Source organism: Lepisosteus oculatus, chromosome 9 (genome assembly GCF_040954835.1).
Source record: "Lepisosteus oculatus isolate fLepOcu1 chromosome 9, fLepOcu1.hap2, whole genome shotgun sequence".
NCBI classification, from domain to species: domain Eukaryota; kingdom Metazoa; phylum Chordata; class Actinopteri; order Semionotiformes; family Lepisosteidae; genus Lepisosteus; species Lepisosteus oculatus.
The window spans coordinates 3731685-3747958 of NC_090704.1; the positions used below are offsets into that span (position 1 = coordinate 3731685).

At 45.1% G+C, this 16274-nt stretch overlaps 1 protein-coding gene across 11 annotated transcripts; it reads right to left on the minus strand.

Annotated features, from left to right (window-relative positions):
* Positions 1 to 500: 500 nt before the first annotated feature.
* nexn (nexilin (F actin binding protein)) lies at positions 501 to 16268 on the minus strand. Of its 11 annotated transcripts, XM_069193983.1 has the most exons (17): positions 15990 to 16259; positions 15853 to 15905; positions 12190 to 12281; positions 10783 to 10974; positions 9766 to 9847; positions 9359 to 9507; positions 7487 to 7528; positions 6612 to 6812; positions 5899 to 6078; positions 4883 to 5071; positions 4434 to 4625; positions 3760 to 3807; positions 3180 to 3374; positions 2681 to 2902; positions 1940 to 2131; positions 1444 to 1804; positions 501 to 1294 (listed from the first exon to the last, which is right to left on the minus strand). In XM_069193983.1, exons 3-17 carry the CDS (start codon positions 12214 to 12216, stop codon positions 1281 to 1283), a joined length of 2286 nt encoding a protein of 761 aa, XP_069050084.1. In that variant the 5' UTR covers positions 12217 to 12281; positions 15853 to 15905; positions 15990 to 16259; the 3' UTR covers positions 501 to 1280. The 11 variants fall into 11 exon arrangements, with proteins under 11 accessions (XP_069050084.1, XP_069050085.1, XP_069050083.1 ...); XM_069193984.1 differs by having other exon boundaries at positions 5899 to 6075; positions 15853 to 16268; XM_069193982.1 differs by having other exon boundaries at positions 12190 to 12282; positions 15855 to 16259.
* Between the last annotated feature and the right edge of the window lie 6 nt (positions 16269 to 16274).

Below are 16274 nucleotides of genomic sequence, written 5' to 3' on the forward strand. Positions count from 1 at the left end.
AACGTTCTGTACAGTACCTTTTGAGTTTGTGAGCTTTTTTTCTGCTAGTCCCCTTCAGAAGTCATTTTTAAGTTTTCACCTCTCTAAAACAGCAGTTCTTTGCTTAATTTATGACTTATTTAATGCCGTTGCTTTGAGCGTAGCTAGGCTGGACTTCATTGAAAAGTCCCCTCCGGTTGAACATTGTGTGAAGTCTCAGATGTGCAGCACGTATCTGGTTTGTTTTATTGTGGGTAGATCTGAATACTAAGTATGGATAGCACAAATTAAGGCACCTTGTAACCAAAGCCAAGAGTTTTTGTACCTAGGTTTGTAGTAAGTGAAATCAGATTTGGGCCAGGCCTTCTAGAAATCCACATTATGCTTGTGTGTGAGGGGTGTAAGAGGAATAACTGGGAATTTCACATTGCTGTCTGAATTGTTTTTGCAGTGGAGGTTTTTTTTCCCCACTGTAAGACCTGAATAAGTCAGTTGTGCAATAAATGACACTAGAGTGGTAAGACTTTTAAAATGTTTAATTTAAATTTAAAACATCACAAATTTGGTTGTGCTGAAACTGGAGGTTTTTGCACCAACAGGATGGTGTGCACTTTTTAGAATATATTCATATCAAAGCAATTACGTTTTGTAGCGTTCTCACATTTTGCCATTTAGTGTGATCATGAAATTATGAAAACCAGAAGCTACAATGTTTCTGTATCTGTTCTACAAAATCAAACTTCCTATAAAGATCAAAGAAACAAGGTTAAAAACTTTACAACGGGTTTAAAAAAAACTTTTAATGTAGGTTCTCTTCACAGGCTTCATTCATATTCAGTTCTTCATCTTCAGGGCTCAAGAGTTTAGTTTCTGAAGGCTGTGATCAATAACATTTTCCCCTGGTGCCTGAATTACACTTAAAATAGCATTTTAAAATTCAAAAATCAAGACTGCTTTTGAGATTTCTGTACATCAGAAGAATAATGGAAAATCCAATTGCACTTTAAGTTATAGGATTAAAAAATGATATCGGTCAGATTACTTATGTAAAGAATTTTGTTCTCTGGTTTGGCACAGTTGAAAATGAAAGTGTTTAAAATCTACTTCTGTATTTTCTGAATGAAGAGCTGGGTTTAAATGAGGAGGAGCAAGGTATAAACTGTGCTATTTTTTTTAACCATGGAGGAATGACACAAATCCCAGATTTTAATATTCTTTTGGCCCCACCATAAGAAAGATGGAGTATGAAGATGGACACAAAAGACATGAAGGACAGGCAAAGTTCCAGTAAAGCAAGGGCATCAGTAGTCCTCAGCTAGAAGAGAAAAAAAGGAGAAAGTTAGAGCTGGGAGAAGAAAGCAGAGGTGTGAAGTAAGAAAAGAATGAAATTGTGTTGCCGTGGTCCTGGGATCTACTCCTTGATGGACGTGATGTGAGAAGACCGCTATGGTGACTGATGCTTACTTTCAATGGTAAGAATGCAGGTGCTTGCAGCTGTGCCTCTGCTGTTCACTGCTTTGCACATGTATTCTCCCTCATCTTCTGGAAACGTCTCTGGCAGGAATAAACAGTACGTTTCTCCCCTTTCTATGTATTGATAGTCCTCGCAGTCCTGTAGCATTTCTCCTTCAAACCACCAGGTAACTTCTGGTTTCGGTTCCCCGGTGATTTTAACGGTGAACCGGACTGGTTCGGCATCCACTACCGACAGGTTCTTCAGAGGCTTTTTGAACCACGGAGCCCCAGATCTCGCGTGTTCCTCTTCGTCTTCGCACGTTGATCCATTGATGATGCTCCCTTCCTCCTCATCCTCCTCTTCCCGCTTCTGCAAAAAAAAAAAAGGTTTATAAAGTTTTTAATGGGAAATGTGAGTTCTGGACATTTTTTTAAAAAAAAAACAAGTTTAAGTAGCCGTTGAGGTAGGTAGGTGGGGTATGGCGGGAGGGAATTGACGTCTCACCTTTTGCAAGGCCGCATCGATTTCTTGCTGCTCAAACTGCATCCTAAGTAGTTTCTGCTCTTCAATTCTCTTCCGCTCCTCTTCCTCTCTGGCTTTTGCCATTTGCTCGAACCGAGCTCTCATGTCCACCTTGTGTTTAAATGGGGCTTCCTGAACTTGGGAGACCTCCCTTCTGGCCTCCTCTGCATCTTCCTAGAATGATTCGTCAAAAAAATAATTTTAGGTGTAGTGACTTAAGATAGTTTGTATACTGGATCTACAAGGCTGCTGGGATGGGGCCTGGCTGTTTTGAGTACAACTCGTCAATACCTCAGAAAAAGGTAAGTAACCAAAAGCGAGGGCTGAGTCCCAGAATTTCCTGCATGATTGTTGAAAATGCTTCTTTTGTACTCCATTTACTCCATTAATAAGGTAACATTTTGCATGTATGAGCCTCGGCCTTTATAGAGCCAATTAAATCTGAATGGAATTTATTCATTTGGGAAACACTATTGCAGCCCAAATCTTGGTGGGACAGATTCGGCCTACACTTCCCCTTGACTACAGGTGGTGAAGAAATAGGTGAGGAACTGCAAGCTAAGATCTGAAAAAATACACCACTGGATATTTCAGAGCTGGTGGCTATAATGGAAACAGTATGTCCTCATATGGCTACTGTATGACAACAAGGGTAAAATGTTAAACAACTTCAGGAGGGGTGTGCTGAAAGATTAGACATCACTTGGGAAGGACTGTACTTGCCTCCTGGAATCGTTCACTTTCCCTTTCTTTGATTTCAATATCGATGGCTTTTCTTCTTGCTCTCTCCTCCTCGATTTTTTTCTGTATTTCCTCTTCGGTCAGTTGGCTTATATTTTCGAATTTCGACTTCAAGTTCTTGGCGTGGATGGAGCCTGCTCTCTTCAGCTTTAACAGTTCTTCGTACTCCGCGCTGACAACATCACTGCTCTCATTTATTTCCTCCTGTTGAAGAGAGGCAGGTGACTTGGGCCGGGCTGCAGCTGGAACACTTGACAGGGTTTTAACATTAAAACGAGTTGAAACGTTACCGCAGTGCTCGCTAGAGGGTGCAAGTGAGAAGGGTTTCACAAGGCTGTCTGGGGATTTTGATCAAAGTTAATTTTCTACAATTTCTGAAAGTAAAACTAGCTTTTCACATAAAAGGTAGAGTTCATTTGTATGGGGAAATAGATTAAATGAATTTGAGTTTTGTTTTTTTAGTGTAGAATAACATGCCAACCTCTCCCATTTCCTGTCTGAGCTGCTCAAATTCCTGCTTCTCCAGTTCCAGTTTTTGCCTGCGTTCCTCCTCTGTGCGCCTCTTTTCGGCTTCCTCCTTCTGCCTCAGCAGCTCCTCGAAGTTAATGTCCAGTTTCCCAGGTGCTAGAGCCTCCTGAGACTCACTTTTTATTAGTCCCTCTTCATCATCGAGTACCTGTCCAGAGGAAAGGACACATTTTACACTCTTGTCTTGAGCACCATTGTGCTTTACTGCTGACAGATTATGGACTAGAGCTATAGCTGAATTGTTCACATGCACAGCTCAGAAGCCAGCCTTTCACGTGCATGCAAGCACAGGAACAAGCAAACGTCCTGAAAGAGATTCTTCTGGATTTTTTTTTAGGCTACCTTAAATGCTTCTGCTATCGATTCAAACGTTAAAACCTGATGTTACTTTTTTTGGTGCTATTTTAGTATTCTGTTCATCAAGGAAAAAATATTTCATGGTATTGATGTAGATTATAGCACATTTAACAACACATTCCTATACAGAATCGTCTGACAATGCTTCATTTCAAAAAAGGAAAAAAAAATCTTACATCATCTCCATATCCAGTTCCTGAATTTTCCTGATCCTGGCCTGGGCTCTTTAAAAACAATTAGGGACAGTCGAAAAAGCATTGCTACCATCTGAGCATGTCTCATTAGTGGTTGAGTACAGTTTCTGGAGGTGATCCCCCGTTCGCATTGTTGAAACAAAATGCTTTTAAATAATTTTAGATGAAGGTGCATTTGAATATAAAATACTATGCTCAAACGGTAAAAGCACACAGCCATAAACCAGATGCCATTAGTCAGCATGTACAATTAGTACAAGTCAAAAATACCCAATAAAACTGTAGATATTTCCAGTAATACACATAGTGACGGGGTAGGGCAGCGGTCACTGTCCCATACAGTGAGATGCTAGAAGGACGTGGTGCACATCTCTATAGGTGCGTGTAGGCGCACTAAAATCTGAAGCGGGTAGGCGTGAGCGAGCGCCAGGACCCTTCACAAATTTCGGAGAACGACCTCGTTCCGGGATTCCTTCCTGCTGCAAGCCCGAAGGCTGTGACTTCTGCCGATGGCGATGAGAGAGGGCCTGCCGCTGCAGCCGTGCGAGCGGGCCGGACGAAGCGCGACGTCCACGCTTCCCTGTCGCTCGTCGGAGCGGTGCGATTCACACCCCCCCCCCAACCCAAACACGCCCCCCCCCCCCAGCGGGTCCTACCAAGCTCTTGCGCGCCTCGGCGAATATCCGCTTCTCCTCCTCCAGCCGCCGCCTCGCCTCCTCCTCCGCGCGGCGCTGCTCCTCCGCCCGCCGCTGGCGCTCCAGCTCCTCGAAGCCCAGGCCCAGCCTGCCCGGCTTCACCCCCTCCTTGGTGAGCAGGGAGGCCAGCGGGTCGTCGGAGTCGTCCAGCACCTGCGGGCGGGAGCAGAATCGCGCTGAAAGCAGCAAAGGGATTACCCAAAAAAACCAAACAAACAAACAAACAAACAACCACCTGCTTTTCAGATTGTTTAAGAACAGCAACAACTGGGAAAGTCTTTACACCAGGAAATACAACTGAAATCTCTAGACATTAAATCCAGAATAAAGTATCATTTTAATTATAGCCTGCTCTGTTGCAATGAGCTGTACACGCACTCCCCAGTTGGTGCGGTCAGCCCAGTACTGACCATGCTCTTTCTGGCTTCGGCGAAGGCCTTCTTCTCCTCTTCCATGCGTCTCTTGGCCTCCTCCTCCGCCCTCCTCTTCTCCTCCTCCACTCTCTGCCTCTCCAGCTCCTCGAAGCTTAGCTTTAACTTCCCCGGGCGGAGATCCTCCTTCAGGGACTGGGCACCTTGTTCTTCCTCCTCTGTGCTGCCCTGGAACAAAACAGTCGCTGTCTTCTTTCGTAGTTCCGCAGAACACAAGTCTGAATTCAACTTGTGTGTGTGATTATCAGTCCCTTGCATTTAAAGCTTCTTCAAAATTTGATCAACCTATAGTCTCCCAACATGAAGACATGTAACCTAATTATGATCTGTTGCTTGTTTTATTACCTGGAGTTCTCAGAGGTGTGGTGAATCCACACTCTCATGGGGAACAAAAATAAACTGATGTGACTTTCAGCGTTAGGGTGATTGTGTCAGTTCTGTCCACTGATACCCATTTTATGCTGGAGGTCCAGATATTCATCTATGCATTAGCAAAATATTACACTGCTCTTATAAACTCACACGCAATCACAGACATAATCATAAGTTCCTGGTGCAAAGATTTGTCTTGTTTTCTTTCCACATGTTAAATGAAGATAAGGCGTCGGACACAATATATTGTTAACTGTGTCTGAAAACTAGTTTAAGAACAAGCGCAACTCGCATTGCTCAAAGGTCTCACCTCAGGGTGGTAGCTCAACAACGGACAAGATTTAAAATCGGGTAAAAGTTTTTGCCATCTAAATGATTTTTGCTTTTCAAAGAATGTTAAATGATGTAATCTGTTCATATATATGCAGTGAAAACTGTCTTTCCAGAAGCCTGGTCGCCTGCGTTCGAACAGACAAGAGACGGTTTCTTCCAGCGCTGTTAATAAAGCTTTTCTTTGGACTGTCTTTTCACCTGGGGTTTTTTCGCTTGTTATTTCTGTTCCTCAGAAGGGACCCTTTCCTTTACCCATAATCCTCCGACACCCTCCAGCTCCTCTGGTTTACCATTTGCAACCTGGCTTCCTCGAAGGCCCTCCTCTCCTCTTCCAGACGCCTCCTGGCCTCCTCCTCTGCCTGCTTCTTTTGTTGCTCCTGTCTCTGCTTCTCCAGCTCCTCGAAGGTCAGCTTCAGCTTGCCGGGGGTGACCTGCTCCTTCACTTCCTTGGGTTGCGCTTCGTCCTCCTCCTCGAGAAATCGAGAACAGACGCGGTTTAACGCGTTCCCCCCGAAGGGAGGTCGTCGGGTGTCAAGAATGAAACCTTGCCAGTCACACGTGCTGTAGCTGCTGAAGGAAAGTCAGTGCCAGTGGAAATGGGGGGGAGCTTTGAATGTCCCCACAATTGGCAGTCTGTTCTGTCTGTGAACTCAAGAATGTGAAGCTGAAGAAACTGCATTCTGTTTGCGATCATACGGGGAGAGATTGTACTCGCTGGCACCATCGGTCTGCAGCTTTTGTCATTTCCTTTGCAGTTACTAACGGTGAACGTGTGCTGGCTCAAGACATGCATGCACAGCCAGGGGACTCTCACTGCATGTGCCCTCGTTCACCCAGCAGGACGTGACCTCTCCACGTTCTTCAGGCCTCAGCTGAGAAGGTGGAGAAGCAGGCAGCTGGCAGGGCTGCGATCTGAAGGTCTCCCCTCCGGGAAACGGGGGGCGAATCCAATCTTAGAAACGATTCTACCGCAACCCCGCCGGTGTGCCCCCTCCCGACTCACCGAGTGGACCACGGAGCGCCGTTTCGCCTCGCGGAAAGAACGCCGGTGCTCCTCGTATCTCTTCGTCTTCTCCTCCTCTTTCCTCTTCCTCTCCTCCTCCTCCCGCGTCTTCTCCAAGTCCTCGAAGTTGACTTTGATTTTCCCTGGGGTCTTGGACGTCTTCACCGGTACCACCTTCACCAGCAGGGAGTCGTCGCCTTCCTGCACATCACATCAAAGAAGGGTGTGCAAACACACAGGTGTGCGCAAACACACAGGTGCGCGCAAAAACACAGGTGTGCGCAAACACGATTTCATCTCCTTGATCACTGTACTCCAGAGGAAGACAGATGTTGCATCATTTTGTTTTTTATTACCAATATTTATTGAGACTGTTCTGAAAGTCAGCTGCATTTCTCTGTAATGGTGAGGCTGCCAATGTCTATTTCTAATAGGAACATCTGATTTGCATTACTGAACAAAATCAAGGCGATGACCTGAGACACAGCTGGAAGCCACACGATCTGAGGGGACCAGCTGTGGCTGCTCATGGCTTGCTGTTCACAGCTCCCTCCATGCAACACTGATTTTAGAATTCCCGATTGTGTGTCAGGGACGATTGATGGAACCAGACAACACTGGTTAATGCAGCACTGGGGAATCGATTTTTTAGAGCACTTGGCCTTTAAAGTTTCCTGGAAGCTTTCCTGGATTTGGCAACTGCACATTCGAAAACAACTTGAGAAATAGAAAATAATTTTTGCCCAATACAAAGTTAACTGGATTTTTTAAACAGATTTAATTAGCTACATATACTCATTAGAAAGGGCTTCAAAGGGATACAACATATGGGAACGTAAAATTGCTCTTCGAAAGGGACTTAAGAAAATATTTACCTCGGTTTCTGAGCCACATCCAGTATTATTTAAGTCATCAATCTAGTAAATGAAAAGTTTATTTTATTAGGTTTAACTTGAGAATAGTTTCGGTCACAGGTGCAGACGGTGTGCTTTAAAGTGTTAGTGATGGGAGTACAAAAAATTTGTGAAGCACATTTTAAACAGCAGTGAAGATTTTGTGAATACATCCCGAGAGTTTTCAATATTTTAATTAATCTGTTTTCGTCCATCCATTTTCTATTCTGCTTGTCCATACAGGGCTGCAGGAGGAGCCAGAGCCCATCACAGGACACACACAGACACACACACGCACACACACTGGCCAGGATGCCAGCCCATCACAGGACACACACAGACACACACACGCACACACCCTGGCCAGGACACCAGCCCATCACAGGACACAGACAGACACACACACACACACCCTGGCCAGGACGCCAGCCCATCACAGGACGCACACACTCGCACCAGGGCCTGTTTTTACAGAATTATCCTACCAGTACGTCCTTGGACAGGGAGGAAACCCACGTGAATGCAGGGAGAACACACAGACACCACGCAGACAGAGCCCCAGGAATTGAACCCAGGGAGGATCTGGGGTTCTGGGAGGTAGCGATGCTAACCCTTGTGCCACTGTGATGCCCAATATACTAGTTTATGATTTTAATCTAATTCAGGGAATCATCATTCAATCACTTTGACATCACAGCGGTATGAAACATAGACTGGGCCACAGTACATTCATAATAAAATAATCACCGTACTTTCTACTAGCAATACCTGCATACAGAGAGGGAGCAACCAGGAGACTGAATGATGCTTGGGTTTTTTAGCTACGTTCATTATGTGGTGGTTTAATAAATCAATTAAGATGCATACTATATAAGGAGAAAGAAAGCACTTTATAAAACAAAGAAAAAAGGTCAGGGTCTTTTTTCTTGTTAAAGAAAAGGAGTATAATGAATCTACGGCTAAGGTAGGTTGTATGAACGCTGGATAGAGTGCCAGAGAAACTGGGCTGTGAACTGGGGTGCAGCTCCATCAAAGGCATGAATTCAGTGAAGTCTGATGTAAACCATCACTGTTCTTTCAGACATTCCCAAAGTTTTGGGCTTGTGCTCATACAGTGACTGATGACATTGGGAATGTGTGCCTTGCAGCATGCTGAATGAGTACTGCTGCTGCTCTTTCACTGTGCACAGAAAGATTTACCATGTAGTCTTCACAGAACATTTTTCCTGAGCTAATGTGCATGTTGTCCAAGTGTCCCGTCCCTTGGATAAGACGTAAGACCGAAGTCATTTAAAATCCCAGGGTGTTTCTAGAAAAGAGGAGGGGTGTTACCCCGGCGTCCTGGCCAAATGTCACGGCCTCCTAATAATCCCCATCTCTGAACTGGCTTCATCTCTTCATTCTCCCCACTGAGAGCCGGTGTGTGGTGAGACTACTGGTGCACTCTGGCTGCCGGCACATCATCTAGTTGGGGCCTACACTTTGGTGGAGGTAGTGGGATACACCACTGTAAAACGCTTTGAGTGGAGTGGAGTGTCCAGAAAAGCACTATATTTCTGTAAGTATTATTATTATTATTATTATTATTATTATTATTAAAAATCTTGCTCACTGCATTTAGGAAATCAGGATACCTGCTGTGCCAGCCCCATCACTTTGTAACTAATAGGAACAGACAGTGAAGAATGATTTAAATACACTGGCCATGGGGTAACTGAGAGAGCTTGCAAGCAATACTGATACTTCTGGCTGCAAATTACAACACTTTCAGAGACGGGCTGCATCTTGGTTGACATTTTCCACTGTTCTCGTTGGGGACAAGCAGACCCGCCGCCGCCCCCGCCCAAGACTCACCTCCTCCGCCTTCTTGGCCAGCTCGCGCTGAATTTTGGACTTCTCCAGGGTGTCCTGCGTGAGTCTGCGCTGCCTCTCCTCCACCGTCCTTTTCCTCTCTGCCTCCTGCCTCTGCTTCTCCATCTCTGCAAACTTGCCCTTCACACTCCCTGCACAGACAGTGGCAGGGCTCGGACCGCTGGACTGGAAACGAGATCTCCCTCCCTGAATCTGTGACCCTCCGTCGAAGGGTTTGCCAATGTGCTTCAAAAAAACTGCTCGTTACTACTGCTTTGAAAACCACTGATTCTATCGCTAACACCATTACAACCGCTGCTAATACTGCTTCTAGCACTAATAACAGTCTTTGATGTCAGTGCATTTGAAAGAGTTCTTCTAGCGTTCCACCTCTGTATTTTCCTTCTTACCTGTGATTTTTGGTACGTAGGATTTTTCTGGTTTTGCTGGCTTTGTGTCTTCTTCTTCATCAGAAGCAAGGAGTTCTTTCATCTGTCACAGATCAGAGCAAGAGTGTCTGAGGTTAAGAGCTTAATCCAGGATCACCGTCCGCACACGTTCGCTCTTTCAGGGCCCATGCCAATTTGCACAATCCATGCGGCTTAATCTCGGCAGAGCACACAGACACGGAAGGCCGTGCGGGATCGGATTAGGCCACTTCGTCACACGAGGGAGGGAGAGAGGATCAGACTAGTACACAGCTGAAAAAAAAGGAGAAATACTGGGACTCTAGTCTAGACTGGAGTCTAATATTTCTGGAAGGATTACAAGAGATTCTTGATTTATTTTCCTCTGCATCAGGGAACAGATCTGATCTTTACTATTTCTGATAAGCAGTGTAGATTCTTATGCATCATCAGACAGATGTCTGGTACAAAATTATAGTTCTTTAACATTTTTTTTTCTTTACTTGCAGCAACTTTATTTTTCCAGAGTCAGTTCCCGTGTATTTTGCAACAAGTTAAGTACAGGTGAATTTCACGCTGAAAAGTTGAAGGGGGAAACTTTGTTTCTTCTGCTTTTCAACGTGGAATTAGATCGTACTTGTTCCCTTGCAGCCAACGCGTGCTCCCTGTTCAAACCTACTTGCTCTACGCCTCACCTTATGAGCAACCGTGTTTCACATCCACCTTTACAGAATGCAAACCTCTGAACGTACTCAACGTTTTGCTGCGCCTCACCTTGGCGTCATGATTTAACTATGCGAGCACAGACAAAAAGGATCCTGGAATTATTTTGAGCACCATGAGTGCTCACAAAACAATTATCTACCCGGGGAGTGGGGGGGGAGGGGGGTCTTTGTTGTTTCTGCATTCTATTTTTGGGTGCCTGCCATGCTGAAAGGTGAGCACACAACTGAAGGTCACCCCTAACAGTGTTCAGCCCAGGCCATGCAAGGCGTGATTAATTGGGTTATCCGTGCGGACCTGCTGTTTTCTGCGGTTCCGCTCTTTCTCTCTAATGTACTGCTCCCTCCTCCTCTGGTGCTCCTCCTGACTTCTCCTCTGGCTCCGCTCCTCCCTGGCCTTCTGCATCGCTTCAAACTTATTCTTAACATCCCCCTTCCCAAGCCTGGGCACGTAGCATTTCGCGACGGGTTTGGAGGAAGAAAGAAGGATCTTTGGAGAGACGGGGAGGAGAGGGGAAAGGGGACAGGAAAGGGTTGAAAAGGGGGTGCCGCGGTGATTTTGGGCAGGTTGCTGTGGCAGTCTCCACTCCCACCAGTCGAGGAAAACTGGCACGGAGGCACGGTCCACATCCAGAACAGAGAGCCTTCAGATCCGCTACCTCTGCAGCCCCCAGTGTACACGTCTATGACACACTCCTCAGACGGTGATGAAACCCTCTCCAGTATAATACAACTGCACTGTAACATTAACACTGTACCGTTTCTGAAGTGACGCTCCTGAGGAAAATACAATTCTTTAGCTGCCAATCTAAAGGCTTTTACTGTTTTTAATCACCACTCGGAAGGCATGAGGGACTTATTCTGAAAGGCACCTCATGAGCGCCAGCCACAGCTGTTTATTTTTCAAAGAAATGCCCCTGCTTTGGTAGGTGGGAGCAGATAATCAGAAAAGCAAGATTTCAGAATGTTTTATAAAAGGAATGTGTTAGGATCTTCCCCTGAAGAGGTGGGGAAAGGGACAGAATGTGTGGGTAAACTGTAAACCTTGGGATTTTAATAAAATGCTCCAGTTTTCAGACTGATGGCACAGTCTTTAAAACTATTATGATTGAAAGAGAAATAATTTTCGGTGACCTACTGAGAGACACTTGCAGTTCTGTATCTATTCTTCTCATCTACTGTATCTTTCGACAGCATTTTAGTTTCGGCTACATGTTGAAATTCTTTTTTTTTACTGTAATCCCAAATTTAATTCTAAAGGACCACTCAGAAGCACTGAACGATTCATTACCATTCTAATAAAAACATGCACTATTGAGCTTTTTTTCCTGGATATGTGATCTTTCCATTGTCACTCTGCGTATGAAGCCCCACACACGAGAGAAACCGGATTCCTGGAAGCTAAGAAAGTCTCCAGTCAGATGGAAAGCTTTTTTTAAAAAAAAACGTCAGAGTTAATTTAGAGAAGTAAAAATCTTGGACAAGCACCATTTTCTTTTCCTAGCTCAGCAATCCTGTCCTTGCTGTGACTTTGTCATCATTTCTGCATATATCCTATTTAAAACTACTACAGGTAAGTCTCATTTAGTAATGCCCTAACCATTTACAAATCACATCAGACAAGCTGAGCTGATTTTTTTTGTATGTGTGCTGTCCAGCAACACCGGACCAAGTGAACTGTCCAGCAATTTCCAGGACCACTCACCTCTGTCTTCTGTGCCACATCAGTCATGGCTGTGTTTCTGATGCTTAGACTGGGCACTGGACACTGTCTGCACACTGGTCTTCAAAAGGCACCTGAGCAGGAAGAGGAGTGAGCTGTTTGAGCAATAGAAACACTACCTTGCAACGGGCTTGTCACTCCCCATGGGTTCAACGCCAGATCACACAATAACAACACATGAACAGGATGCGGTTGTGGCTTGAATTAATATCCTAATGGGTAAAAGGGATTTCTTTCTGTACAGTAGTGTAACAGCCCATGAAATCTAATTGTTTTTTATTAAGAGAATGAATCCATTCTAGAACAACGACTGTGTTATGAGCTTTCACCAAAGAGGCATGTGTTTGGAAAAACGCGCATTTCCTGTTCTGAGGACAAACAAATAGGATATGCATAATTTCCACTTAAAAATTACCTCCATAGTAGGAGCTGCAGACATGGATCTCGGCTGCTCTCCCAGTGGCATTAAGAGAAACTTGGTTAACTTATTAAATTAAAATTAAGCCTGCTGTCAAACATAAGACTTCATTCAGCACTTGTCTCCAAGGTTAGTTTTCATGAAGCCTTTTAGAAATGGGCTGGATACTTTTGACAAGAAAATGACTATGAACTCCAAACACCCTGCGTCTGCTCTTATCAATGGCCCTGTTGAGTACAAGAGATTCCAGCAATACCTTCTCAATTGAGACGTGCATAGATCTGTGACATGTGCCAGGCTGAAGGGCCACACTCCTCTGTCTTGTTTCTATAAACCAGCCACCAGTTACAGTCCTGTGCCTCCTGTGTAACAGCTGTGCTAATCAGAAATAATTTGGCACTTTTATAAACAAATATAACACTTTGAGATAAAATGGATTTCAATGTTTGATGTGGAACAGAAAAACAATAAAAGAACAGTTATTCAGATAAAAAAAACACTTCTGCACAAGGTATGTACAGTAATTACACTATGTAATTATCACAGTATCTACAGGTAATTATCACTCCTTACACATCTGTATATCTTGAACAGAGGACAAAATATACATAGATTACACCTTTTCCAATGAGGTACTATGCCCAGCTATGCCTGCTGAAATAATTGGTTAACTCCACAGCCGGTACAACATGCTAACTTGCAGATGGGAAGAAAAGAGTAAAAAAAAAAAAGAAAAGAGCCCATGTGATCTGATTATGCCAGTGTTATGATGTCATTTCCTCATGCAGTAAATACGCAGCTACACATCAGCAAAAAATCATACAAAGCAGTTTTAAAAAATGTTCCAAAACGGCTTAATGTTTGCTTCAGTCATAAATACACTAAAAAAGCATTAAAATTCTCTGGATTAAAATGTAGTGGAATCCCTCTGACAAACATGAAAAAAAAGAGGTAAGAGGATTTCAGAAGCACCAAATGCAATTACAGTAGTTGATTTTATTTTGCAAAGTGCTGTGCGGCATGGGTTTTAAAGTGCAATCTTGCCTGAGAAACCAGGACTGAGTGTGACTAATTTTTCTGGCGGAAGCAGGCGTGACGTCCAGGTTACGATGAGTGCGAACCGGGTGTTGCTCAGTGGACAGTGCTGAGACGTCAGGGTGGACGTCACGTCTGGCGTGCTATTTGTGAAACTCGGTCCACAGAGCTTTGTCCTGCGCGCTGATGAGTCACAGCTCAGTGTGCAGAGCAGGTGTACTGACAACAACCGGTCATCGCTCCAGTTTAGGAGCCGACGTCTCGGCAGCAAGCACAGTGATGTCAGCCTCAACAGTATGGGCAGGGCTCGCTGTGCGCTTACCGATCTCGGAGGAACTGCTACTGAGCCGTTCGCCTTCCGCCGAATTGTACATTCCCAACACCAGCTCGCCCGATTTCTATTTGAATCGGTAATTCTGATCACCGACAATAATCCACTCCAAATCAGGAAGGCCACTAATTTCCACCGTGCTGAACACATTAGCAGGACAGACAAGGGCAAAAGGTTGCCTTTCCTCAACCCCATTGAACCTGTTTAAGCGCACCTGGGGGCAATCCCGTGATTCCCAAACTCTATTCCCCACTCTGCTCCCTGAGGAAAGGGGGAAACTCCATCCACCTGTTGTTAGAAACCTGCAGAGACTAGTAAAGGTCACAGTAGCCCAGAGCCTATGCTAGACGCACACCGCTAGGCCTCAGCCATGGAGGAGACAGCAGGACGCGGGGCGAACATGCACACTCCCCACGGAAGGTGCCCCCTGCTCTGGAATCAGACCTGGGACCCAAGGACAGCGGCGCTCACCTCCACGGTCTCATGCCAACCCCTCGAGAGGGGACTACAGCCCCACAGACTGCTGTCAGACTCCGCTGTGAGAGCCTCCCCCGTCATGGCCTGGATGTGCACGCAGCCATCTTTCACCCCTGTGACGCGAGTTAACCTCTACAGGTTTCGCAGCTCTGCCAGCCTGGGGCATCCTTGGTTTTCATCGCTGTTTTTTTTTTTTTTATAAGAGCTTGTTTGACTTCATTCTTGGGTCCACCTCTACGTTTTTTTATTTTATTTCGCCGGTTTTAGAAGCTCATATATAGCGTTACAATTTGCAGACTGCTGCTCATTAGATTTTACTCACTGAAGCTTGGGGGGGTAAAGACTTCACTCCGTTTTAAGACGGACGTTAATAACTGTCACAAGGTAGGTTACATACAGTACGTTGTCATAACTGATTAGGCTAGTCAAGAGATAATCGTTAAAGCAGATTTCGTTGTGTCACTCAGCGGCCCTGGATGAAAACCAAATTCAAGTTTCTGAACATTGAATTTTGGTGGCTTTGCCTGTGACAGTAATACTTCGGAATACTCTTGTGTCCCAATCTCCTGGAAAGTCCGGCGACTGGAATCGCCACACCGAGCACCAAAAAAGGAAAGTCTAATTTTACCAACGATAACTGCTGCTGTACAAGCCGACCGGCTGGACACGGGCCGGTGGGTGTTATATTAATCTTATACACATTATCGGAGGTCACATCCCCAAACGAACACACATGCTTAAACTGTCCTGCAGGCTGGATGGGAGGTTGTTGCTTACTTCTCCCCTGGCCTAAAGCCAGAGAAAATACCTTCGGTTCCGTGGAAAGAAAGGTTTGCCTCCCACGTGTGGCGTATTTTACATACCTTCACCTGTTGTAGATTCCTCATTAAAAGTTTTCTTAACGCGTTCAAGCTGCAACGTCTCATTACCAACCGCAAACAAACAACATTTCTCTGACAGTTTAAGCATGAAACTCGACTTTCCCCTATTAGTTATTAAGAACGCCGAAGTGTGCAAATCACACCAAAATCAATGCTAGACGTGTCCGATATATACAGTATATGTCCCAGTGCTGATATTGTCTTCTGCTAATGGAGCTGGTTTTAGCATCGTAGGGATGCCCGGTGCAGTCATGCCGTCAGATTCCACAAAGCGCATAACTTTCTTTTCTTGTTCCGACGTTTCAAAAATCCATTTTACAACCAATATCCTGACCTTAGAAAACGAAGCGATATTTTTGTGGCCAGAGAGTAACTGAATCCCCCCCCACAAATTAAGTTAGGTAAGCAGACTGGCATCGTAGATTCTAGAGAAGTGTCATTTTCATACCAATTTATCTTTTTTTTCCTACCCCAAAAAAAAAAACATCAAGGTGCTTAGTTACCTTTTTTTTTTAGGACGATCTATTCAGCAGCTTTCTGACATAAGAATTTCCCCCTGGAAGAAAGGATCAACCGGTAAAAAAACCGACGCCGAGCTGTAATCCGAAATTGTGGCAGACAGGAGACGCGTGTAGCTCACTCGGGTTGCGCGCAGCGCCGTGTGAGTGAAGTGACGGCTCCGCAGCCAGTTTCCATAAAAGTCTCGTTTCTCTCTCCATCTACCGCATTCCAGGCAATCCAGAGCCAGGCTTCAGCTGTTCCAACCCACACACATGGCTTTTCCTGTCTGTCCGAAACCCCCCTGCCCCCCCGCCAGCACGCTGGTTACAGGACGAGAGACCTGGTGCCCCTGCTCCTCACTCGCTCGCTCCAAGAGTCTCTGTTTCTCCCCCGACGGGCTCTTTCTGCTGGTCGCCTGTCCTTG

Bases quoted from the DNA above. Each gene is read 5' to 3' on its own strand.
- nexn (XM_069193983.1), bottom strand. From the start codon at position 12,216: ATGACTGATGTGGCACAGAAGACAGAG. The intron at 10,975-12,189 runs GTGAGTGGTCCT...GTCTCTCCAAAG, and splicing joins ATGTGGCACAGAAGACAGAG to ATCCTTCTTTCTTCCTCCAA. The intron at 9,508-9,765 runs GTAAGAAGGAAA...CTGTCTGTGCAG, and splicing joins CTACGTACCAAAAATCACAG to GGAGTGTGAAGGGCAAGTTT.